This window comes from Rhinopithecus roxellana, chromosome 4, assembly GCF_007565055.1.
Source record: "Rhinopithecus roxellana isolate Shanxi Qingling chromosome 4, ASM756505v1, whole genome shotgun sequence".
Taxonomy (NCBI): domain Eukaryota; kingdom Metazoa; phylum Chordata; class Mammalia; order Primates; family Cercopithecidae; genus Rhinopithecus; species Rhinopithecus roxellana.
In genome coordinates, this window is record NC_044552.1 from 35,778,110 (window position 1) to 35,800,937 (window position 22,828).

At 51.0% G+C, this 22,828-nt stretch overlaps 3 protein-coding genes across 12 annotated transcripts in view; 1 reads left to right on the forward strand and 2 right to left on the reverse strand.

Annotated features, from left to right (window-relative positions):
• Positions 1–13,498, reverse strand: part of MED20 (mediator complex subunit 20) — a 29,483-nt gene extending 15,985 nt beyond the window's left edge. The window contains exon 1 of one of the 3 annotated variants that reach the window (XM_030928526.1): positions 13,217–13,498. In XM_030928526.1, the coding sequence (XP_030784386.1) occupies positions 13,217–13,257 (41 nt within the window). In that variant the 5' untranslated portion in view covers positions 13,258–13,498. Of the gene's footprint in view, positions 1–703; positions 1,048–13,216 lie in introns of those variants that run through there. The other 2 variants (XM_010369647.2, XM_030928529.1) reach the window with 2 other exon arrangements.
• BYSL (bystin like) lies at positions 925–13,078 on the forward strand. The gene is made up of 7 exons (XM_010369649.2): positions 925–1,530; positions 7,415–7,577; positions 10,146–10,284; positions 10,648–10,781; positions 11,425–11,585; positions 11,756–11,858; positions 12,397–13,078. The coding sequence occupies exons 1-7, from the start codon at positions 1,263–1,265 to the stop codon at positions 12,740–12,742; spliced, it is 1,314 nt and encodes a 437-aa protein (XP_010367951.1). The 5' UTR covers positions 925–1,262; the 3' UTR covers positions 12,743–13,078.
• A 1,114-nt stretch (positions 13,499–14,612) lies between the features above and the next one.
• CCND3 (cyclin D3) overlaps positions 14,613–22,828 on the reverse strand; it is a 122,516-nt gene continuing 114,300 nt past the window's right edge. For 2 of the 8 annotated variants that reach the window (XM_010369652.1, XM_010369653.2), the window contains exons 2-5: positions 20,031–20,246; positions 16,903–17,062; positions 16,222–16,358; positions 14,613–15,772 (exon numbers count right to left, since the gene is read on the reverse strand). In XM_010369652.1, coding sequence (XP_010367954.1) covers positions 15,605–15,772; positions 16,222–16,358; positions 16,903–17,062; positions 20,031–20,201 — 636 coding nt within the window. In that variant the 5' untranslated portion in view covers positions 20,202–20,246 and the 3' untranslated portion in view covers positions 14,613–15,604. The other 6 variants (XM_030928530.1, XM_010369650.2, XM_010369651.2 and 3 more) reach the window with 6 other exon arrangements.

Below are 22,828 nucleotides of genomic sequence, written 5' to 3' on the forward strand. Positions count from 1 at the left end.
ACTCCAGCCTGGGCAACAAGAGCGAAACTCCGTCTCAAAAAAGAAAGAAAAGAAAAGAAGAAAGAAAGATAAAGAAAATCTTAAAAAATACTGTCTCCTGATTGCTTATAACCCACTCCCTCCAACCCTGTCTGCAGGTGGGTCACAGTCCAAAGACCCTATTTCCAACCCTGACGTCCCATTGCGGGCAGTACTATGGCCTCACGGGAAGGAAAATGTATCTAGAAGGGAATGAGGTACACAACCATTGATAGGTTCCTGGGATAAAAACTTTGCTTTGTCGACACCAGCCTGGCCAATATGGTGAAACCCCATTTCTACTAAAAATACAAAAAACAGCTGGGCGTGGTGGTGGGCGCCTGTAATCCCAACTACTCGGAAGGCTGAGGCAGGAGAATCGCTTGTTAACCCAAGAGGCGGAGGGTGCAGTGAGCCAAGATCGCACCACTGCACTCCAGCCTGGCGACAGAGCGAGACTCCGTCTTAAAGAAAAAAAATAAAACTTCGCTTTGCTTTCCCACCTTCCAAGAGGAAGGGGCGCATCTCCGAGGAAACAAGGCCGGGGAACCCGCGGCCCGCACGGCATCCTCTCATCCACACAACCCGAGGACAGCTCCCAGGGGACGGCGGACCACTGTCAGGGTCCTCTTTCCGGCCCTTCACAACTCCAAGCTCCGCCCCACAAAATCCCCTGCAGTCCTACCAAGTCACTCCCATGGCGTCGGGCCAGGAAGGTGGCCGGATCACACGGTAGAAACGCAGGGTTCCCTGTCCGCCCACAGAACCTGCTCCAGTTCCCCAACACAACCTTTGGTCTCAGAAGAGACTCCGGAAATACGTAAAAACAGAGCGCCGGGTCCACTGCCTTTCCCCAGGAGTGGGGCGGGTCTCAGGGGCCCTCGGTGACACCTCTAGTGACATCATCTGCGGATTCCCGCCCACAGGTTTCTAAATCCAGACATTCCCGTTTGGCTGAGCACTCTAGGCCTAGATCCATGAAGCTAAGAGAGCGACACTCAAAGACTGCACTGTTGAGAGAAGCTAACGTTAAAGGCTGTGAATATATTGGGGAGTCCAGCTCCGGAACCCGGGAGCTCTTTTAGTGGGAGGGGCGGCGCTGATGGCGCTTCTGGCCTCCGAATGCTAGGGGGCGCTGTGATCGCCGCGTGGCCTCTTGGGAGCTGGGAGTCCACCGCGCAAGCGCATTCTGGCCTTTTCGCAGTCCCCACGTGCGAACTTCCCCGGCAACGTTTTCGAGAAAAATGCCCAAATTCAAGGCGGCCCGTGGGGTCGGGGGTCAGGAAAAACATGCGCCCCTGGCCGATCAGATCCTGGCTGGGAATGCGGTGCGGGCAGGGGTCCGGGAGAAGCGGCGGGGTCGCAGGACCGGAGAAACGGAGGAAGAGTATGTGGGACCCCGGCTGAGCCGGCGGATTTTGCAGCAAGCACGGCAGCAACAGGAGGAGCTCGAGGCCGAGCATGGGACTGGGGACAAGCCCGCGGCGTCGCGGGAACGCACCACGCGGCTGGGTGAGTGTCTGGAATGAGATCCGAGGAAGACAGTGGCCAGTAGTGGGGCGGGGTGGACAGCTAAAAAGTGTCTGGCAGGGGAATTGCTTCGAGTCAACAAAGGGTCTGTATTACACTTGCAAAAGTAGTGGAATGGGAGATTGAACCGTGTCCAGAGCCCTCCGCGTCCGCTCCTAGTTTAGGCGCTCCCTTCTACACATCCCCTAAGTTAGGCCAACAGTAATCGCTCGCTCCACCCTAGCATTTTCCATTGGTTTTGTAAATAAATACGGGATACCCACTACGAGCTTTGCACTATGCTCGGAGTTCTATCGAATGTTTGGGTACAGAAGTAAACTACATAGGCACGTCTGACTTAAGGACCTTACAGTCAAGCCCAGTAGAGAGTCAATTAAGTAGACTCTTAGAATAATATTTTTCCATGATAAAGTATCGCTTCCCTGGTAACAATAGCGTTGGTCTTGAGAAGCTTCTCCGATTGCAGCAGGACCTTTTAAGTTGAGAACTGAAAAACGAATGGGAAGCCTTATGAGCAGAAAACACATTGTTTAGCAGCCAAAGAGGGAGAGAGATGAAAGACGTTTGATATTTTCTCACTAAGGAGGGAGTGTTGACCTCTGAGATGCTTCATCCGTTTTTCAGATCTCATCTAAAGCAATATTTGACGCAACTGAATAGTGGCCTCCTGGCCACAGTATCCTTACTTGGGTTTTAAGACATCAACACTCCTGTTTTACTGCCACCTCACTTCTCAGTATCCTTGACTGACTCTTACTGCAACCTCTTATCCTCAGTCCTCTGACCTCTTCAAATATTCTCTGGTGCTGGCAAGTTTCATGGTTTAAATACCATCTCTTGGGTGACTACTCCTAACTTTATAGTCTAGCCCTGACCTCTTCCATGAAATCCATATTCTTATATTCAACTGCCTACTTGGCAACTCCAATTTGAAATCTAACAGACAGCTCAAATTTAACGTGTACAAAACAGAAATCCTGACCTTCTCTCCAAACCTGCTTCTCTCGTATTCTTTCATTTGCTCAAGACAAACTTTAGACTCCTCTCTCTCTCTCTCCCCGTCTCTCCCTCTCTCCCCCACCCTATCTCCTCTCTCTGTCTCTCCCTCCCCACATCTGATCTGTAAGAAAATTCTGATGACTCTGCCTTCAAAGTATATTCAAAATCAGACAACTTTTCACCGCTTTGGAACACCATCCTGTTGAAGCTACCACAATCTCTCACCTGGATTATCACAGTAGCCTCCTCGTTAGTATCTCATATTCTCCTTTCTTTCTCTTTCTTTCCTTTTTTTTTTTTTTGAGATAGGGTCTCTCGCTCTGTCACCCAGGCTAGAGTGCAGTGGCACAATCATAGCTCACTACAGCCTCAATCTCCTGGGCTCCAGCTATCTTCCCACCTCAGCCTCCCACATAGCTAGGACCACAGGTGTGTGCCAGCATGTCCAACTAATTTTTTTTTTTTCTTTTTTGAGACGGCCCAGGCTGTAGTGCAGTGGCACGATCTCAACTCACTGCAACCTCTGCCACCTAGGACCAAGCAGTTCTTCTGCCTCAGCCTCTTTAGTAGTGAAGATTACAGGCATGAGCCATCACATCCAGCTGATTTTTGTATTTTCAGTAGAGATGGGGTTTCACCATGTTGGCCAGGCTGGTCTTGAACTCTTGACCTCAAGTGATCCGCCCACTTCAGCCTCCCAAAATGCTGGGGTTACAGGTGTGAGCCACCGTGCCCAGCCGCTAATTCTGTAATTATTTGTAGAGATGAGGGCTCACAGTGGTGCCCAGGTTGGTCTCAAACTCCTAGGCTCAAGTGATCCTCTCTGCCTTGGCCTCCCAAAGTGCTGAGATTACAGGTGTGAGCTACTGCACCCTGCCATATCTCATACTCTCTACAGAGCACTCCACAGGTGGGGGATTACAATGGTCTACAATGCGCTTTATGATCTGCCTCCTTTACCAGTCTGACCTCTTCTACTGCTTTCCTCTTTGCGCATTCCACTCCACCTATATAAGCTTCATTGTGCCTTAAACATGGGAAATTAGGGCGTTTGGCCTGGTTGTTCCTTTTCTCTGGGATAGTTTGTTCTCATACACTTGTAGGGTTACTTTCTCAGAGAGGCCTATCCACTCCATTTACGATTGCAGCACTCTACTCCATCTCCATACTCCCAATATTTCTGCCATATCCTTTTTCATAGTACTTTTTTTTTTTGAGACAGAGTCTCGCTCCATTGCCTAGGCTGGAGTGCAATGCTGTGATCTCGGCTCACTGCAACCTCCACCTCCTGGGTTCAAGTGATTCTCCTGCCTCAGCCTCCCAAGTAGGTGGGATTATAGGCGCCTGCCACCACGCCCAGCTAATATTTTTTTTTGTATTTTTAGTAGAGATGGGGGTTTTGCCATGTTGGCCAGCCTGGCCTCGAACTCCTGACCTCAGGTGATCCACCCGCCCCAGCCTCCCAAAGTGCTAGGATTACAGGCATGAGCCACCACACCCGGCCCATAGTACTTATATTTTAACCCAATATATTTATATGTTTATTTATGTCTGTCTTTTCCAATTAGACAGGATCTGGTGCGTTCAGGGTGGTATGGTCATAGACTGTCTCCTCCAATTAGAATGTAAGCTGTATAGAACAAAGTCTTTTGATTTCTCTTGTTCATGGATATATTGCCAGCACCCCCAACAGTGCCTCACATATAGTGTAGGTGCTCGGTGTTTGCTGAATGACTGGGTTAATGGGTAATGAATGATGGTCAGGTAGGTAGGAGCCAAACTTGCAAAAGATTTAAAAACCATCCTAACAGCAATGGGAAGAATGGAAAGCTACTGGAGAATTTAAGTATAGGGCTAATCAAATCAAATATGTGTTTCTGGAAGATTACTGTCTGCAGAGTGGAAAATGAGTTGGAGGGAAGCAAGGTCAGAAACATGGAGATGAGTGAGCGACTTTTGAATAAATCCAGACAAGAAATGATGCTGATCTACGCTTAGATGGGGCTGTGAAGCATGTGAGAGACAGTCTATGAGGTAAAATTGAATAGGATTTAGTAATTGATTGGGTGTTGAGGGTGAGGGCAAGGGATGAGGCAGGAGTGCCTCCCAGGCTTAGCATTGGATGGACAATGGTACCATTTCCTAAGCTGTGGATGGTTAGCGTTGTAGACCTAGGAGGGAAAGAAAATTAATATAGTTGATGACAGGTGAGATTTGAGGTGACTGTGAGTCATCCAAGAGCAGTTGTACAGGAGACACCTGGAGTTAGGGTCTGGCGCTAAGGAGAACCACCTACAAAGTACACATTTGGGAGACTGTTGGCACGTGGAGACAAAATGTCTGTTCCCCCTTAGCGTTTATCACATACTGCCACTGCCTTTGTTGTTAATGACCTATTGATACATAGCATTATAGCTCCCCACTTGGATTATTAGCCCCCCTTTCCAGATGCCCAGACATGTAGCCTTCCAAAAATGGAAGTTATTTAAATGGACTAACTTCATTTATTTTATTTATTTATTTTTATTTATTTATTTTTGTTTTTGAGACGGAATCTTGCTCTGTCACCCAGGCTGGAGTGCAGTGGCACAGTCTTGGCTCACTGCAAGCTCCGCCTCCTGCATTCACGCCGTACTCCTGCCTTAGCCTCCCGAGTAGCTGGGATTACAGGCGCCTGCCACCAGGCCTGGCTAATTTTTTGTATTTTTAGTAGAGACTGGGTTTCACTGTGTTAGCCAGGATGGTCTCGATCTTCTGACCTCGTGATCTGCCCGCCTCAGCCTCCCAAAGTGCTGGGATTACAGGCATGAGCCACCACACCCGGCCCCTTTTTTTTCTTTTCTTTTTTTTTTTTTGAGACGGAGTCTTGCTCTGGGCTGGAGTGCAGTGGCACGATCTCGGCTCACTGCAACCTCTGACTCCCTGGTTCAAGCGATTCTCCTGCCTCGGCCTCCCTCCCGAGTAGGTGGGATTACAGGTGCATGCTACCACGCCCAGCTAATTTTTTGTATTTTTAGTAGAGACAGGGCTTCTCCTTGTTGGTCAGACTGGTCTCGAACTCCCGATCTCAGATGATCCACCCACTTCGGTCTTCCAAAGTGCTGGGATTACAGGCATGAGCCACCATGCCCAGCCAACTTCATTTATTTAAGTAGACTGGTGGATTGAAATCTGAACTCCACTGCTTGACTTTAAAGGCCCTCTAGTCTGGCTTCACCTTTCCCACCTACCTAGCATTATTTATTGCTATTGCCTAGGAGACACTTAAATCCGAAGCCTTATTTTCTCTGCGTCTGGAACACACTCCTCCTGCTCCCAAACTGCCTATCCAGTGTCTAATTGTCCTCGCCACTCATCCTCTAAGTGCATATGTTGTCTCTACCACTCATTGTGGCATATAATCAAATCCTAGTATGTGTAGAATAGTGGTGAAGAATGCAGTCTAGACCCAGACTACCTGTCTTGGGCAAATTATCAACTTTTTGGTGTTTCAGTGTCCTCATCTGAAACTGGGTATAATAATGGTATCCACTTCTTGGGTTTATTTATTTTATTTTATTTTTTAAGTTTTTGCCAATGTTCCATAAGAAGGTTTATTTATTTTTTTTAATTTTATGTATTTTTTTTTTTTTTTTTTTTTTTTTTTGCCAGCGTCTCACTCTGTTGCCAGGCTGGAGTGCAGTGGCGTGACCTTGGCTCACTGCAACCTCCACCTCCTGGGTTTAAGGGATTCTCCTGCCTCAGCCTCCCAAGTAGCTGGGACTACAGGCATGCACCACCACACCCAGCTAATTTTTGTATTTTTAGTACAGACAGGGTTTCACCATGTTGACCAGGATGGTCTCAATCTCTTGACCTCATGATCCGCCCGCCTCAGCCTCCCAGAGTGCTGGGATTACAGACGTGAGCCACCGCGCCCGGCCACTTCTTGGGTTTATAAGGATTAAACAGTTAACATGGGTACAGTGTTTAGAAGTTCCTTCTACAGGCCGGGCACGGTGGCTCAGGCCTGTAATCCCAGCACTTTGGGAGGCCGAGACGGGCGGATCACGAGGTCAGGAGATCAAGACCAGCCTGGCTAACACGGTGAAACCCCGTTTCTACTAAAAAAACAAAAAAACAAAAAACTAGCCAGGCGAGGTGGCGGGCGCCTGTAGTCCCAGCTACTCGGGAGGCTGAGGCAGTAGAATGGCGTAGACCCGGGAGGCGGAGCTTGCAGTGAGCTGAGATCGGCCACTGCACTCCAGCCTGGGCGACAGAGCGAGACTCCGTCTCAAAAAAAAAAAAAAAAAGAAGTTCCTTCTACAGGCAGGGCACAGTGGCTCACGCCTGTAATCCCAGCACTTTGGGAGGCCGAGGTGAGCAGATCACTAGGGGTCGGGAGATCAAGACCAGCCTGGCCAACGTGGTGAAACCCCGACTGTACTAAAAATACAAAAAATTAACTGGTGGCGGGTGCCTGTAGTCCCAGCTACTTGGGAGGCTCAGGCAGGAGAATGGCGTGAACCTGGGAGGCGGAGCTTGCAGTGAGCCGAGATTGCGCCACTGCACTCCAGCCTGGGCAACAGAGCGAGACTCTGTCTCAAAAAAAAAAAAAGTTCCTTCTACATAACTGAGTATGGTATGTTAACTATTATTTATGGCCATTGCTTTCTCATTGTTTCCTGTGTATACATTTTGTTTCTTAAGCATGGTTGCAAGCCCCTGGGGACAGGGAGCTAATGCATGCCTCATTTGTTTCAGTGCACATAACTGTGTCTATCACAACCACATGTGAGGCCTGTACTACATAATGACTAAAGTTAAACTGACTAAATCCCTCAGCTACCTATTGCTGTGCTCATCCATTTAGTCTCCCCTCTTCTAGGTCCAAGAATGCCTCAGGATGGATCAGATGACGAGGACGAAGAGTGGCCCACCCTGGAGAAGGCTGCCACAATGACAGGGGTGGGCCACCATGCAGAGATGGTTGTGGACCCTGAGGATGAGCGTGCCATAGAGATGTTCATGAACAAGAACCCTCCTGCCAGGTAGGTCTGGGGATTTGGGATAATGGATCCTTGTAGAAAGTTCCCACAGGAAAAACAAGTTCCCTGGCAGACTTAACAATTCCCTACTTTAGGAAAGGGCCTGGAGTTGCTAGTTGTAGGGGACCGCCTTGACAAAACTGGCCCATCCTCAGCGGACCACTGTGAGTGGGAATGATCCAGCCTCAGAAAACATTGTGTCCTTCTGTCCATTTATTGTACAACTGCCCAATTGCCAGGGAAACAGCTCCAGGCCCATTTTACACCTCTGGAGAGAGCCATCCTATTGCATCTGGTTTTGGTATTCTTAGTTTTTTTAGTGGTAAGCTCAACTTCCTTGGACAAGTGTTCATATCCTAAGGTTCATTTAAGCCAGGGTTTTTCAACCTCAGCATTATTGACATTTTGGGCTGGGTAATTTTATGTGTGTGTGGAGGCTATCCTGTGCAGTGTAGGATGTTTAGTAGATATCTCTGATCTCTACCTTCTAGACTCCAGTAGCAACCTTCCCTCTAATTATGAAAACCAAAAATGACATCAGACGTTGCTAAATGTCCTCTGGGAGGCAAGACTGCTCCCAGTTAGGACCACTAATTTATTCCCATCTATAATAAATGGTAGCTCCAAAACATGCAGGCATTTAGACTGCCTGTGGTGAAACTCCTGAGCCCATAAATTTTGGCCGTGGGGAGTGGAGTCTAGGATAAGGGTCCTCAACCAGTTCATTCTGACCCTGTGATATTAACATAATGGTGTCCCTGATACTTTAGATTGTTTGGGGTTAATGCATCTCTCATTGCTAATTGTACTGTAAAAGGACAAGGAGGCTGATAAATTCTGTGGCAGCTTATTTGAAAATGCAGAATGAAGAAATGAAAATGAGCCCCTCCCAGATTGATGCCTAACAGTTGAAATACATGTCACAAAATATGTACTTGGGCCTGTCCCACCAGAGAGCCTCTCAGGTTCTCACTCAGCACCTCATAACTCCTACTTCACTGATAACGCTGACAAATTTAGCAGAATGCTTTTCCAACTTGCAGTAAATAGAATAGACAAGCTCCTTGAAGTAATCAGAACTTCTGGCAGTTGTAAGAAATGATAGCTGGCGTCTTCAGAAAGCAAGCCTAGATCCACATGAATTCAACAATCAGAGGCCATTTAGTTTAGGGGCACATTATAAGGTACTATAAAGCACCTTAACCTAAGACTTTCAAAAACCTGAGTTTGACTCTTAACCCCACCTGACGGCTGTGAGGCCCAGTTCCCATGTCTGCATAAGTTTCCGTGTCCTATAAGTGTTGCACTGACTCTAGGACTGAAAAGTCCCAAACTCAGTGCCTGGCATTGAGTAGGACCTCAGAAAACAGGAGCAGTTTGTTTTTTGTTTTGTTTTGTGACAGGGTCTCACTCTATAACCCACGCTGGAGGGCAGTGGTGTGATCTCAGCTCACTGCAACCTCAACCTCTCGAATAGCTGGGATTACAGGCACGCACCACCACGCCTGGCTACTTTTTGTTTTATTAGTAGAGACGGGGTTTCACCATGTTGGCCAGCCTGGTCTCAAACTCCTGACCTCACGTGATTCACCTCCTTCAGCCTCGCAAAGTACTGAGATTGCAAACATGAGCCACTGCACCCAACTGAGGAGCAGCTTTAAATACATTTCAGTCTGGGCATGGTGGCCCAGACCTGTAATCTCAGCACTTTGGGATCCCAAAGCAGGAGCCCAGGAATGTGAGACCAGTCTGGGCAACATGGGGAGACCCTATCTCTACAAAAGAATGAAATACTAGCTGGGCCTTGTGCTATGTGCCTGTGGTCCCAGCTACTTGAGAGATTGAGGCAGGAAGATCGCTTGAGCCAGAGAGATAGAGGCTGCAATGAGCCATGATGGTGCCACTGCATGCCAACCTGGGCAACAGAGCTAGACTCTGTCTCAAAAAAAAATAAATAAATACACTTCAGCAGCCTCTGAAGGCACTGGTATTATATGACAGCTCACGGTGATGGTAATGCTGAATCATTAAGATAATGTTTGATATACCCAACAATACTGGGTTTAAGGAGGCTGAAAAGAACATAATCAGTCTTAGAAATACTTCCATAGATACACTGCTGTGTACTGACCGTTCCAAGTAATGAACAAACATTAACTTATTTAATCCTTCCATTAATCTTTTAAGTTGGGTACCGTTATTATTCCTATTTTACAAATGAGGAAACAGAGGCATAGAGAGGTAAAGTAACATGCCCAAGATCATACAGGGAGTGGGTAAGCCAGGATTTGAACCTGGGCAGACTGATTTCAGAATTGAGATTCATAATAACCTCCATACAACTGCCAGCTTTGTCCTAAATGGAATGACTTTCAGTTCCTTTGCACCCCGCAGTGATTCTGTCTGTGGTGGATGAATGGGCACAGAGAGGGAACTCTAAGCTGCACATCCCAGCAGGATCGCAGTATGTCAGTGCTCACAAGGGACTGTGGGGAATCTGGAGCTTCCTGGACAGTGACCACAGTGCTCCTTCCCTCCTCTCTCCCCTCCCCTTGGCACTTCCCCTCTTAGACGCACCTTGGCTGACATCATCATGGAGAAGCTGACTGAGAAGCAGACAGAGGTTGAGACAGTCATGTCAGAGGTGTCGGGCTTCCCTATGCCCCAGCTGGACCCCCGAGTCCTAGAAGTCTACAGGGGGGTCCGGGAGGTAAGAGCTGAGAGGGGAGCCACAGTGGAAGACCCCTTTGGGGGCTGTGGGCTCCCGCCACAGGGTTTTGCCTTTTGCCTGCATCTCATACTAAAGAAGTCATGGCAGTAGAAAACAGACCTAAGAGGCAGAGTGTGTGGTTTCAGATTCCTGCTCTGCCTGTAAATGACTTGGCAACCTTGGGTCAGTTACTGGAACTCTCACTGGTCATCTGTAAAACGAGCATAATAATGGCACCTCCTTATAGGGTTATTGTGGGGATGAAATGAGTTAATATATTAAAAGCACCCAGACAAGTTCCTAGCCCACAGCAAGCTTGCCATATGTGGATGACAGTGATTGTTTTACCTCCCTCATCCCTAGGTATTATCTAAGTACCGCAGTGGAAAACTGCCTAAGGCATTTAAGATCATCCCTGCACTCTCCAACTGGGAGCAAATCCTCTACGTCACAGAGCCTGAGGCCTGGACTGCAGCCGCCATGTACCAAGCCACCAGGTAGAGTAGATGGGGGTTTGCAGGCCTTGGGTCTATAGGTGCAGGCTGGGCTTGGGACAGACAGGCTTTCCTTGCCTCTGGCCCCAGGGCCCTCTCTGCTACTTTATAGCATCATTTTTCTAGCTTTTCCTGTGTCATTTTTTGGGGCCAAGACCCAGTTAGCCAGTTAGGAACCCTCTGTGATGAATTTCTAGGGGAAGAGGCTTTTATAGCCACTGGGATACGCCCTCCGTGATCAATTTCTAGGGGAGAGGCTTTTATAACCACTGGATACAACCCTGTAGCAGGACCCTCAGAAGTCTGTGACTGTCCAGGCATGCTCAGGGCCCTAGTGATAGCAAAATCGAGAGGAGCCATGATAGCAAGAGGAAGGAGAGTAGCTGAGTAGCCATCAGTTTGCACGAGCTCTGGCTCTCCCACAGACAGACGGCACTCCCCATTTGGGTATATCTCGTTGCCCCTCCTATTCTCTCTCTAAGCTGATGGGTGTTGCATGCACACAGCTCCCACACATCCCTCACTGAAAGAAAGGTCTCATATTTTACTTTAAAACCTCTTGTATGTACTATCCATGGTGATATTTAATGGGCTGGGTCCAGACTGTCGTGTGACTTGGAAACTTCCCCCACTTAACTCCCACTAGGATTTTTGCCTCTAACCTGAAGGAACGCATGGCCCAGCGCTTCTACAACCTTGTCCTGCTCCCGCGAGTACGAGATGACATTGCCGAATACAAACGACTCAACTTCCATCTCTACATGGCTCTCAAGAAAGCCCTTTTCAAACCTGGAGCCTGGTTCAAAGGTGGGATCCCAGAGGCAGGGAAGAAAGGGAAGGGCTGGAGCTTCTATGGGGAACACAGCAGGCCTGGTGTGGGAAATTGCTAGCTGTCCCTGGGCTGGGTGGAATGCTTCCTGCTGTAACTCCTTTTTCTCATCCTGGGCTCATAGTGACTGCCCTTTGACTCTCCCCAGGGGTCCTGATTCCACTGTGCGAGTCTGGCACTTGTACCCTCCGGGAAGCCATCATTGTGGGTAGCATCATCACCAAGTGCTCCATCCCTGTGTTGCACTCCAGGTAGCGTTGCTGGGGGTGGAGCGGGGGGGTGGGGGCTGGTCAGTGGATATCCAGATAGTGGAATTGCCAGGACTTGGGGATGGGTAGAATGGAGAAGAAGCTAAGGATAGCCTTGGGTTTGTGCTTGTTTAAGCCAATGAGTAGGTGTATCATTATCCCCCTAAATGTAAGTTCTGCAACAACAGGGCCCGAGTGCCTGGTATAAATAAAGTACTCAGTAAATAGATGAACAAATGAGTAGGAAACACAGGAAGAACGTAGTTAGGGTGGAGAAGTTGAGATGTTTGGACCATACTCTAGTTGGGTACTGAAACAAGCAGTCTATGCTGGAGGTAGAGATTTGGGTGGATCCCTGTAGAGATGGTGACTGAAGTCAAGGGAGTATAATACGATTGGGTAGGTGAGAAGGTCCCTGGGGAATACCATAGTATAAGGGCCAGCAGGGGGAAGAAAAAAGGGGGAAAGCACAGAGGGAGAAGTAGGATCCTTCTTCCAATGTTTTCCCCGCTAACTCTACCCCACCTCCCTTTCCCACTAGTGCGGCCATGCTGAAAATTGCTGAGATGGAATACAGTGGTGCCAACAGCATCTTCCTGCGACTGCTGCTGGATAAAAAGTATGCACTGCCTTTCCGGGTGCTGGATGCCCTAGTCTTCCACTTCCTGGGATTCCGGACAGAGAAGCGTGAACTGCCTGTGCTCTGGCACCAGTGCCTCCTGACTTTGGTCCAGCGCTACAAGGCCGACTTGGCCACAGACCAGAAAGAGGCCCTCTTAGAACTGCTCCGGCTGCAGCCCCATCCACAGCTATCCCCCGAAATCAGGCGTGAGCTTCAGAGCGCAGTCCCCCGAGATGTAGAAGATGTTCCCATCACCATGGAGTGAGAAAACAGTCAGTTGTCCTGGCCAAAGGGGTTTGGAAGGACACCAAGACCCCCATTGGTGACTGAAGATGACACCAAACCTTAATGGCTAAAGACCCAGATCAGGGCAGTGACAGATCACAGGAACATCTATGGCTCCCAGTCCAGGACAGGAAGGACTGAGGGTCTGGCTGGTTCCCTCTTCCATTCTAGGCCCTTATCCCTGTTCAGTTCTGAGAGCCGACTTATACCATACACTGGCATTCCCAGTCCCCAGCTGGGGCTTGGGGTGAGTACTTTTTCTATGGCTATTGTGTCAGGTCACTGTGGATAAAGGCAAAGGCAGATATTTATTGAACCTCTGTGTTTGGTGTAGTCAATGGAGGTGGGCATTACTCCTGTTAGTATCTGGAAGATGGAGGACACATTCTTGTCCCATTTATATGGGACCCACCTCCCTTGATCTCCAAGCTTGTTTCCTCCAGGCTACACTCACCTTGTTAGCCACCTGGGGACACATCCTCTGCCTTCCCCCATCACAGGCTGCAGCAGCCAGGAGCAGGTTATCCAAAGATGGTCATGTGTCAGCTGTGGATGAAAGGACTACAAAACTGAGGAAAGCAGAGATACAGTCAAGAAAGGCCAGAGAATAAGGCTGGGCCCAAGAATGGTTAGATCAGAGCTAGCATCAAACAGGCTCCCTTTCTGGCTCTTCAGCCAATGAAAGCTTTAGTGACTAGTAAATTACGGCCAAGTGCCCCTTTTTTTGTTGATTGATTTTTTGAGACAGAGTCTCGCTCTGTTGCCCAGGCTGGAGTACAGTGGCATGATCTTGGCTCACTGCAGCCTCTGCCTCCTGGGTTCGATAGTTTCTCCTGCCTCAGCCTCCTGAGTAGCTGAGACTACAGGTGCACGCCACCACGCCTGGCTAATTTTTGTATTTTTAGTAGAGATGGGGTTTCACCAGGTTGGCCAGGCTGGTCTCGAACTCCTGACCTCAGGTGATCCACTGGCCTCAGCCTCCCAAAGTGCTGGGATGACAGGCGTGAGCCACCGCACCCAGCCCAAGTGCCCATTTTTGTGTGGCCCATGAGCTAAGAATGATTTTTCCATTTTTAAATGGAATTTTGTGATCGGTAGGAATTACATGAAATTCCAGTTTCAGCATCCATAAGTTTGTTGGAACAGCCACGCTCACCCATTTACATGTTTCCTGTGGCTGCTTTTGTGCTACAACAGCAGAGTTAAGTATAATCCTATAACCCTTATTTGCTTCCGAAATTGTGCATTTGTTCCAACCCATTTAATGTATTTGGGAACAGTTTGATCATAATGCAGGCTTAATGTTTGCTCGTGTATGATTTCATCCTCGAGAAACATTTAGGTGAATATGGGACACTGTACCCAGCTGAACCAAGCCTAACTAGTACACAAAACTCACACCTGAACATGTACTAGCTACCTCACTCAGCTCCCCACCTGTGTTGAGCAACCCTTCCAACATCCACTTCCAAAAGCAAAGTGCATGTCTTCAAGGTAAAAGGCCATATTTATTGTAATATTTATGTATTTCTCAACCATTTGACATACGTAAAAACCAAGCTATCCTTTTTTAAAAATGTGTCACTCATTTGAGTGTTGTGCTTCAAGCCCCATTTTTCCCATGAGACCTGTGGTTTTTATTTTGCAAATTGCATGGCATAGTGATTTTCAGGAACGCATAGGTCACATTATAAAGCAGAGCTGATTATATTTGGGTCAGAGACCATATAGCCCGCAAAGCCTAAATATCCAGCCCTTTACAGAAAAGGCTCAATGATCCCTGCTTTAGACCACTGACTTCCGCCTCCTTACCTCATACAGTCCAGAAATAGACTTAACCCACACACCAATCCAAGAAGCCAAAGCCAGTTTTATTTCACAATCTTTATTACAGTAGGATGATGGTCCTGGGCCACCAGCCTAAACCTTATGGCCTTAGGAAAGACCTGTGTCAACAGGGCTTGCCTCCCTCTCTAGACAGGGGCTCAGCCACCTCCAGGGCATCCCTGTTGCATTTTCCCTGCTGGAGGATGGGGCAGAGGGACAACGGGAGAGGAGGGCATGACCCCACCCCAGGCTGTAGCAGCTCCTCGGCCACAATGATCCTTTTGCCAGTAGCAGAAGGGAGGAAAACAGCAACCACCAGGGTTACCACCACTTGTGGGATGGCCAGGACCCCGTTATGTCCTCTTACAGTTGTGCTCAAAGCAATTAATAAATTAAAATGAGCCTTCGGCAGCAAAGCTGTCAATCACACAGAAGCTGAGCAGAAAGCAAAGCAAAAAGGAATTTATAGCTTCTCTGGCTAAGGCCTAGGCCCCTCCCTCTAGGAGCAGCTGTCAGCACGGATTATATAGGGGCCTCCAAAAGTACTGAGACAGCCATCTAGACTATTCCCCCTCATACGTGTCTATCATGCATGAAATTTCAGAGGGACCCCAATCCAAATGCAATAACCCTAGAAGGGGCAACACCTTTAGAAGGCACTAGAGCATTTTGGCAGTTGAAAACAGCCCCCAGGGGTGAGTGGCGCTCAAAAGGAATGCTGGCGTATGTATCCAATTCTGTCCCATCAGCCTGGCCCACCCCCAGCTAGAGTTGGGAAAGGCGCTGCTGGTCAGATGCAGGGAGGAGGAGCTTGACTAGCCACCGAAATGCAGACGTGGCTGGCCAGGCCCCTTAGTGCACACTGCGGGGATGGGTAGGACCAGACTCCTTGGGCTTTGTGAAGGAACAGACGCCCCTTCAGGCTTCAGATGTGTGATTTGTTCCTGGAGGCAGGGAGGTGGGTGGCAGTGGCCCCTCCTCTGCTTAGTGGCCACTCCAGAGGGCCTCTCCAGGGCTACAGGTGTATGGCTGTGACATCTGTAGGAGTGCTGGTCTGGCTGGGCCCTTGGCTGCTGGATCCCCGGGGGGCTTTGGGCGCTGGGCTGGAGCTGGTCTGGGCAGCTTCCCTGAGGCTCTCCCTGAGTGCAGCTTCGATCTGCTCCTGACAGGCCCGCAGGCAGTCCTGGGAACATGGGAGAACAGTGAGGAGCGAACACTATCCCCCATAGCATCTGGCAGCAGGTGCAGGGGAAGGACAGCTCCCAACACATGGGGAAGTCTGGGGAGGTTAGGCCACAGCCCAGCCCCAGGAATCGCTCTTCAGTTCTCAGAAACTAGCAAGAGGATGTGGCAAGGGAGTGTGAGAGCAGCCCTGCATCTGACACCGAATCCCCCACCCCCACTCCAACACACCACTTGGCAAGAAAAGAGCCCCTAGGGCCAGTGCCCTTCACCCCACCCAAGATACTTGCTCTTCTCCAGACCAAGGCAGGAGATAAAAAGCCACAAAGCCCCAAGGTTGTGAAACCAGGACTCAGGACCAGGTTGGGGTTGGAGGTTTCCCTCTACTGGAGGTTCAGGGCATAGCACTATATGAATGGAGAGGCTGCTGCCCAGCTGCCCAGCACTCACCACTTCAGTGCCAGTGATCCCTGCCAGCAGCTCTGTGAGCTCATCCCCGGACATGGAGCAGGCACCCAGGCCTTGCACTGCAGCCCCAATGCTGCCCGTGGCGATCATGGATGGCGGGTACATGGCAAAGGTATAATCTTGGAGAGGAGGAAAGGGAACCATGAGATGAGGAAACCTGAAGGATAACAGCCAGCATGGACTTCCGACTCCTCGGAAAGTGCCAGGCAGCATGAGTAGAGCAGAGGACATGCTAGAAAACTCCAGCAGTGGGTGGGGCAAGATATCGGCAAGGGAGGAAGACAGGAAAGAGTATCTTTCCTAGAGATCAGGACCAACTGCCAGTTTCCATAGGTCTAGGGAATAGACAAGACACTCCCTAGTGTGGGAACACAACTAGGGCCAAGAGACAGGGGTTCTGTTCCCAACATGTTCACTGTCAGACCTTGGGCGAGTCACTTCTCTCTATACCCTCGGTGTCCCTCCTACAAACTGGAGGGGTCTGAGATCCCATAGAGCTGATTATGACCTGCTTTTCTGTATCGAGACTGGGGGCTCAGAGGGGATGTAACTTTCACAAATGAATTTTGACAGTATAAACCAGAATCTCCTAGTTACCTTTCACCCTTATAAGTCTAATGATTTTTCCAATTTGGCAAAAATGTGCACAGGGAGGGCTCTTACCTGTAGCACAGAGGGCCAAAAAGGTCTGGGCGTGCTTTTTGACCAGGGCCTGTCGGTCACGGGGCAGAGAAAGCCGGTGCAGAATGAGGGCCAGGAAATCATGTGCAATCACAGCAGCCAGGTCCCACTTGAGCTTCCCTAGGACCAGCACCTCCCAGTCCTGGAAAAGGGGGAAAATGGTGGGTCAGTGGCTGGAGAAGGGAAGAGGAAGGAGTAAAGCAGAAGTCTCAAAGTCTCATAGGCAGGGAAGCCCATCAAACTTTTAAAGCCCAAGACCTCAGTTTCTGATTTTAAGGCCAGGCACCATGGAGTTCAAAGCAGGGAAGAGGAGGGGGCATGTGCTTTGAGCACTTACTGATCATTTACTAGGTGCCAGGACAACATGCTTTACATGGATTATCCCTTTTAATCCTGTCTGGTTATGTTTAAGGGGCCAATAATTCAGGCCTTCTCCTGACTTCATTCAGGGCTCTGAGGATTTCTCCAGCCAGGGCTGAAAGACGGAAGCAGCAGATACCACAGCATCACTATGAACTGGGGACTCCTCTGGGATGAAGCAGAAAGACTCTCCCAACCCCAAGGATTTGTGAAAGGGCAGATCACCACTAGCTTCCCCTGCAACTCTGCATCCCAGCCAAGTCCACACCTCTTGAATCAACAGGAGAGAGTATGACTCCTCCAATGACAGCCACTGAGCCTTTTCTGAGGTTCCTCAAAGGGGAGATTGCCCAACCCAAGCCACATCCCCTTGGTAGGATATCAGGGACAGGTCCTGAAGTATAGCACCCCACCCCACCCCCTTTAGCTGGAACCCATAGTGCCCCATGCCACTTGACTTTCAGGAGGATAGGTGCAGGCCAAGCCAGACAGGATGGCTCCAAATGATTCCTGAGGGATCAAGTCCTATCCTCACCTACCCAAGCCCACCTGCCAGTACTAGGTTTTGGGAGAAGCCTGGAAGCCTCACCCCAATCCACTCATCATGGGTTCCCAGACCTGGCCCCATTTCTGAGTTGCACACATGAGGATTTCTTCATTGTTTTATCTCAGGAAGGAACTTGTGGGTTTGACTCCTTATTGAGGCAGAAATGGCAACCCCACCCAACCTCTTCCAGGCCCCAGCCACAGCTGTCTCTGTCTTGGCCCCAGCTTAGGTGTCAGCCTCTCAAATCAGTCCCTACCCTCAAAGAGCCCCAGAGAAAACAGCCTGGCCAGAAGTGAGGCAGAGAAATTACAACGCTACTCCCAGTTAATGTCCCAGGAGCCAACTCCTAACTCAGCAGTTAACAGAAGGGACCCAGCTTCTAAGGAAGCACCTGGAAGGCAACTGGGGGTGGGACTCTCCCTATGGGGAGGCAAGGGGTCATGTTTGAGGGAAGGTGGCCACCCTTCCCCATATCCAGGCAACCAGAGAATCCCAGTGTTAATTGGTGGAGAACACACCCCTGGGAGTGCTTAGCTTCAGTGGGTGGCAGCGGCCACCACATCCCTGACTTTTTAGACAACCTGGTCTAGCTAGAAGACCCAGGTTCTACACTCATCTGCTTAGTGCGATGCTGAGGCAGGGACCTTTCCCTCCCTCCTTGGGCCTCAGCCTCCTATGCTGCACACGGATATGGACCAATTGGAGTTCTCAGAGGTCTCTTCCAACCTTGACCTTCTAGGAAGTCTTCTGGGCACTCCACCCCCAGCTCAGACAAAGGGAAGAGTACTTTTTGCCTGCACTGAAAAACCCTCATATGTGGGCACACACACCACCTCCATCTTTTCACAAAAAGGAAGTTCCCCTTCTACCTTCCAGCCCCAAACCCTCCAAAAACATCTTGCTCTCTGGCCCTGGAAACTAGCTCCAACTTCAGACTTGCCAAAAACTACCAGATTCATCACAAAGAGCTGTGGAGCCTCCTGGATTCCCAACTCTGGCCTCCTACTCCCATCTCTGAGCTACTTGGCAGGAAGAGGAATCCTGTTCCTCGACTCACAGCAGTCGGGGGCCCCAGTACCCTGGCTTCCCTGCCAGCCAATCATAGCAGCCTGCTTGCTGCCCTCCTCCCTGGGAGATGGGGCCCAGAGACTCCTCTCAGGGTCAGCAGAAGACTTGGCCCGCCACAGAGCAAGGTGGAAGAAGGTGCCAGCTCACCCACCCTCTCCCCCCAGCCCCCTAGGAGACAATCTGCATGTCCTAAATAACCTCTTCCAGATCCAGCAGCTCCCCCACCTTCTGAGGCAGGACTGAGGCTCCTTCTGAGGCGGGACAGAACCGGTGACTTTCCTGCCCTGTCTGAGCCGAGCGCAAGTTTCCAGCAAGAGGCCCAGGGAGCCACTTCCCAAACCACAGGAGTGACAGCAGCTCCCCACAGGGTTATGAAAGACCTTGGTCAGAGAGGGCGGGCCGGGGGAGGAGGCACCATTATCACATCGGAAGCAGCTGCAGCTCACCTCCCTGCCTGTCCCTCAGCTTGCGCCTTTGGCTAAGGGGGGTAGAGGGAGCTGTTTCCACCAGGCCCAAAGCAGCTGCTCCAGTTCCTCAGAAGGAGGACAGGAAAGGATTAGGAAGAAGCTGTCTCTTCCGGGATATAAGAGGAAGCAAAGAAGGTGGGATGAAATACATCAGCCCTTCCTTAAAGCAATCAGAGCCTGGCTTTAATTGGCTCTGGGAGGTTTTTCTATCACAAAGTCCACATGAGGATAAAGACTCAACCAAGGCAAACCCCCTCCCCCACATGAAGCACATTCCACTCCCCTACTCCAGTGGGGGTGTGCAGACATGCCCTTCTGCTGCCAATAAATAACTCATGGTGGCTGCGTAAACCCAGAGGCAAAGTACTAGTGAGTGTAGACATGCAGTTTGACTTGTTGCTATCTGGGGGAAAGACCAGGAAGGAGTGGCATCCCCTGGAGGTCAGGAGGGGGTTTAATGCCTGCCTGCAGCTCGAGCCTGGGCGGGAGTGACACTAACCATCACACCACACTGCCCCATCGTTTGTTCCACCCCAATTCCCTTCCCAAAGATCCTGATCGCCTTGCTCCCCCTCCAGGGAGCAGAAAGCCTCTGATATCTCAAGCTTTCCTTTTCCTGGAAAGTGGGAGACAGTATGTGTCGGGGGTGGGGGGGGTTACACACGCACCCGCAACTGGCGGGGAGAGACAGCGTGGTCGGTGTAGATGCACAGTTTTTCGATGGTCAGGGGCGTGGTCTCGCGCAGCTTGGAGGCCAGCAGCATGCAGACCGCACCCAGGAGCTGCAACTGCGCCTTTCGGGTGGGGACACAGGACAGGTAGCGATCCAGGTAGTTCATGGCCAGGGGGAAGACTTCCTCCTCACAGCGCTGCTCCTCACATACCTGGGGGAGGGCGCACAGTCACTGCTGGGGCCAGAGCGTGGGGAACACAGCAGCGCGGGGGTGGGGGCGCTGAAGTGAGGTGGGATAGGGAGCAAAAACGGGAGACAGGGTAAGCTACTTACAGAGACAAGGACCAATAAAAGAGGAGGATGGGCCCTCCCCAAGGTGACGCCCCCCACTTCCTCTGCGCGGCCTCCTCCCCTCTCCACTTGGTGGGGTGGGGGTGGTAAAGTCAAGGAGCCCTTCCTCACGAAGGATTCCAAACGGAGACTCCCCTCCCCCACAGCGACGGGAAGTGGGACGCAAGGATCACCCATGGTAGCCAGAGAGCTGGGACCTCACCCCCATCACCGCCACCACTGCACACACCCGAGGGGAAGGGAGGAGGCTCCTGCCGCTGCCTCCCGCACTTTTCATTTCCCTGTCGGCCGGAACAGGGCGCGCGCCACCCCCATCGCCTTCCCCGCCAGAACCCCGCGACACACACAGGAACCGGCTCCCGGGCGGGGGCGGCCGAGCCCAGGGTTTTCCAGGCGCGCTCTCCGGAGAAGGCCAGGAGGGGGAGGGAAGCGGGAGACGCTGTGAGAAGCCGAAGGGGAGAGGATGTCCCTGGTCCCGTTTTCTCGGCCCGAAGAGAGGCACAGTTAGGGTGCCAAGTGACTGGCACTCACAGTCGGGAGGAGCCGATTAGGGCTTGGGAAAGCAAGGGAGGCAGCTGGCTAGGGTGCCCTAGTGGAAGGCCAGGCCCCGAGAGTCTTAGCCTCGGAGCATCCTGCAGATCGCTGTGGGGACCGCGATGTCCCGACAGGGCGGCCCCGGTGTGTCCAGACCCGGGAGCGGTGGGGGAGGGGGACGCGTCGGGCGGTACCTCCAGCATCCAGTAAGCCAGCATCTTCCGCATGTGCGGCTTTATCTCCCGCTGCACGCACTGGAAGTAGGAGGCGCGGGGCACGTAGCGCTCCTCCAGGCGGAGCAAGCTCTGCAGGACACGCTGGTCCCCGAGTAGCCGCGGGTCCGGCCCGGCCCGGGGCGCGTGCCGGGTGCCTTCGCAACACAGCAGCTCCATACTCGGGCAGCGCACAGGCAGGGCGGGAGTGCGGGCTCGCGAGTCCCAAGGCAGGCGACGGGCCGGAGAGCGCGGAGCGCGGGTCTGGCGCTGGCGCTGGCGCTGGCACTGCGCGGCGGATCCCCAGCCCGCCCGCCGCCCGCGCGCGCCGCTTCCCTGACAGGCGCCCCGCCCCTCGCGACGATGTAGCAACCGTGGAATGCTTGGACGTCGCAACGCTCCGAGGGGCGGGGCTGCGGCGCCCCGGACGGAAAGGGCTGGCTGGGCGCTCTCCCCTCCCTCCCGCGGCCCCATTGGGCCGCTGAGCGCAAGTCGGCCGGCTTCCGGGCACTCCGGGCCCTCTGGACCACCGGGTGCAGAGAACTTTCTAGGGGGTGGGCCTCCTACCCACCCACGGGCCCTCCCATTTTGCTTCTCGGACTCTAGTCACCCAGGAAAGAATTTTTCTCCAAAGGTCATTCATTCACTTATTCATTCGTCAAACCCTACTTCACCGGCTGCTTGCTCTAAGGAATGCGATAAATAATGTCAGAGTCAGTTCTTAGTGAACGCTGCTCCAAAGCCTCACAATGTAATGACTCACTACATCTTCACGAAAACTCAGAAACCGAGGCAACTGTCATTCGGTAGGCCCGTGGCGGAGCTAGGATTGGGAAGCTGGCCTTCTTGCTCCAGATTCTGTGCTCTACACCACTGCTAGTTAAACTGTGATCCCAGACCTCTCCCGTGCATGGTCATCGCCTGGGAGCTGGTTAGAAATGCAGACTCTCAGGCCCACCCCTAACCTGAATCAGAATCTGCATTTTAACTAGATTTCTGTGCACTTTAAAGTATGAGAGCTTTAGTCTAAATCAGCATATAACAGAACGTAAAGGCCATGGAGTCAAGGCCTCACCTTGTTAAGTTGGTTGCCCAGCTTTGGACAAGCCCCTAAAGTCGACATTAGTTTCTGTTTGGAGAAACTGGACGGAAAAACTAGATTCTCACTGAATCAGTTTTTCCCCCAGACTCTGAGATCTACCGGTTGCATTTCTTCCACCTCCCAAACTTTTGGTTACTTTGTAGTTTTACCGGAAGCTGGATTCCACTTGACCAAGAGGCAGACAAAAGACCTCCAATAATGCTCCAAATGGGAGGAGGCTATAGAGGATCCCTGCCCTGGCCTACTGGGGTCCTCCTGACTTAGGAGACACTAAGGAAGTGTCTCCTTCCTTACTAAGGAAGTAACTAGAGAAATGACACTATGATGTAGAAGATGTAAGTTCTGTGCCAACCATTTTCTGTTATTCTCTTTTTTTTTTTTTGAGACGAAGCCTCACTCTGTTGCCCAAGCTGGAGTGCAGTGGCGCGACCTGGGCTCACTGCAACCTCCACCTCCCATATTAAAGCGATTCGCGAGTAGCTGGGACTACAGGCACGCACCACCATGCCTGGCTAATTTTTGTATTTTTCGTAGAGACAGGGTTTCACTATGTTGGCCAGGCTAGTCTCGAACTCCTGATCTCGTGATCCGCTG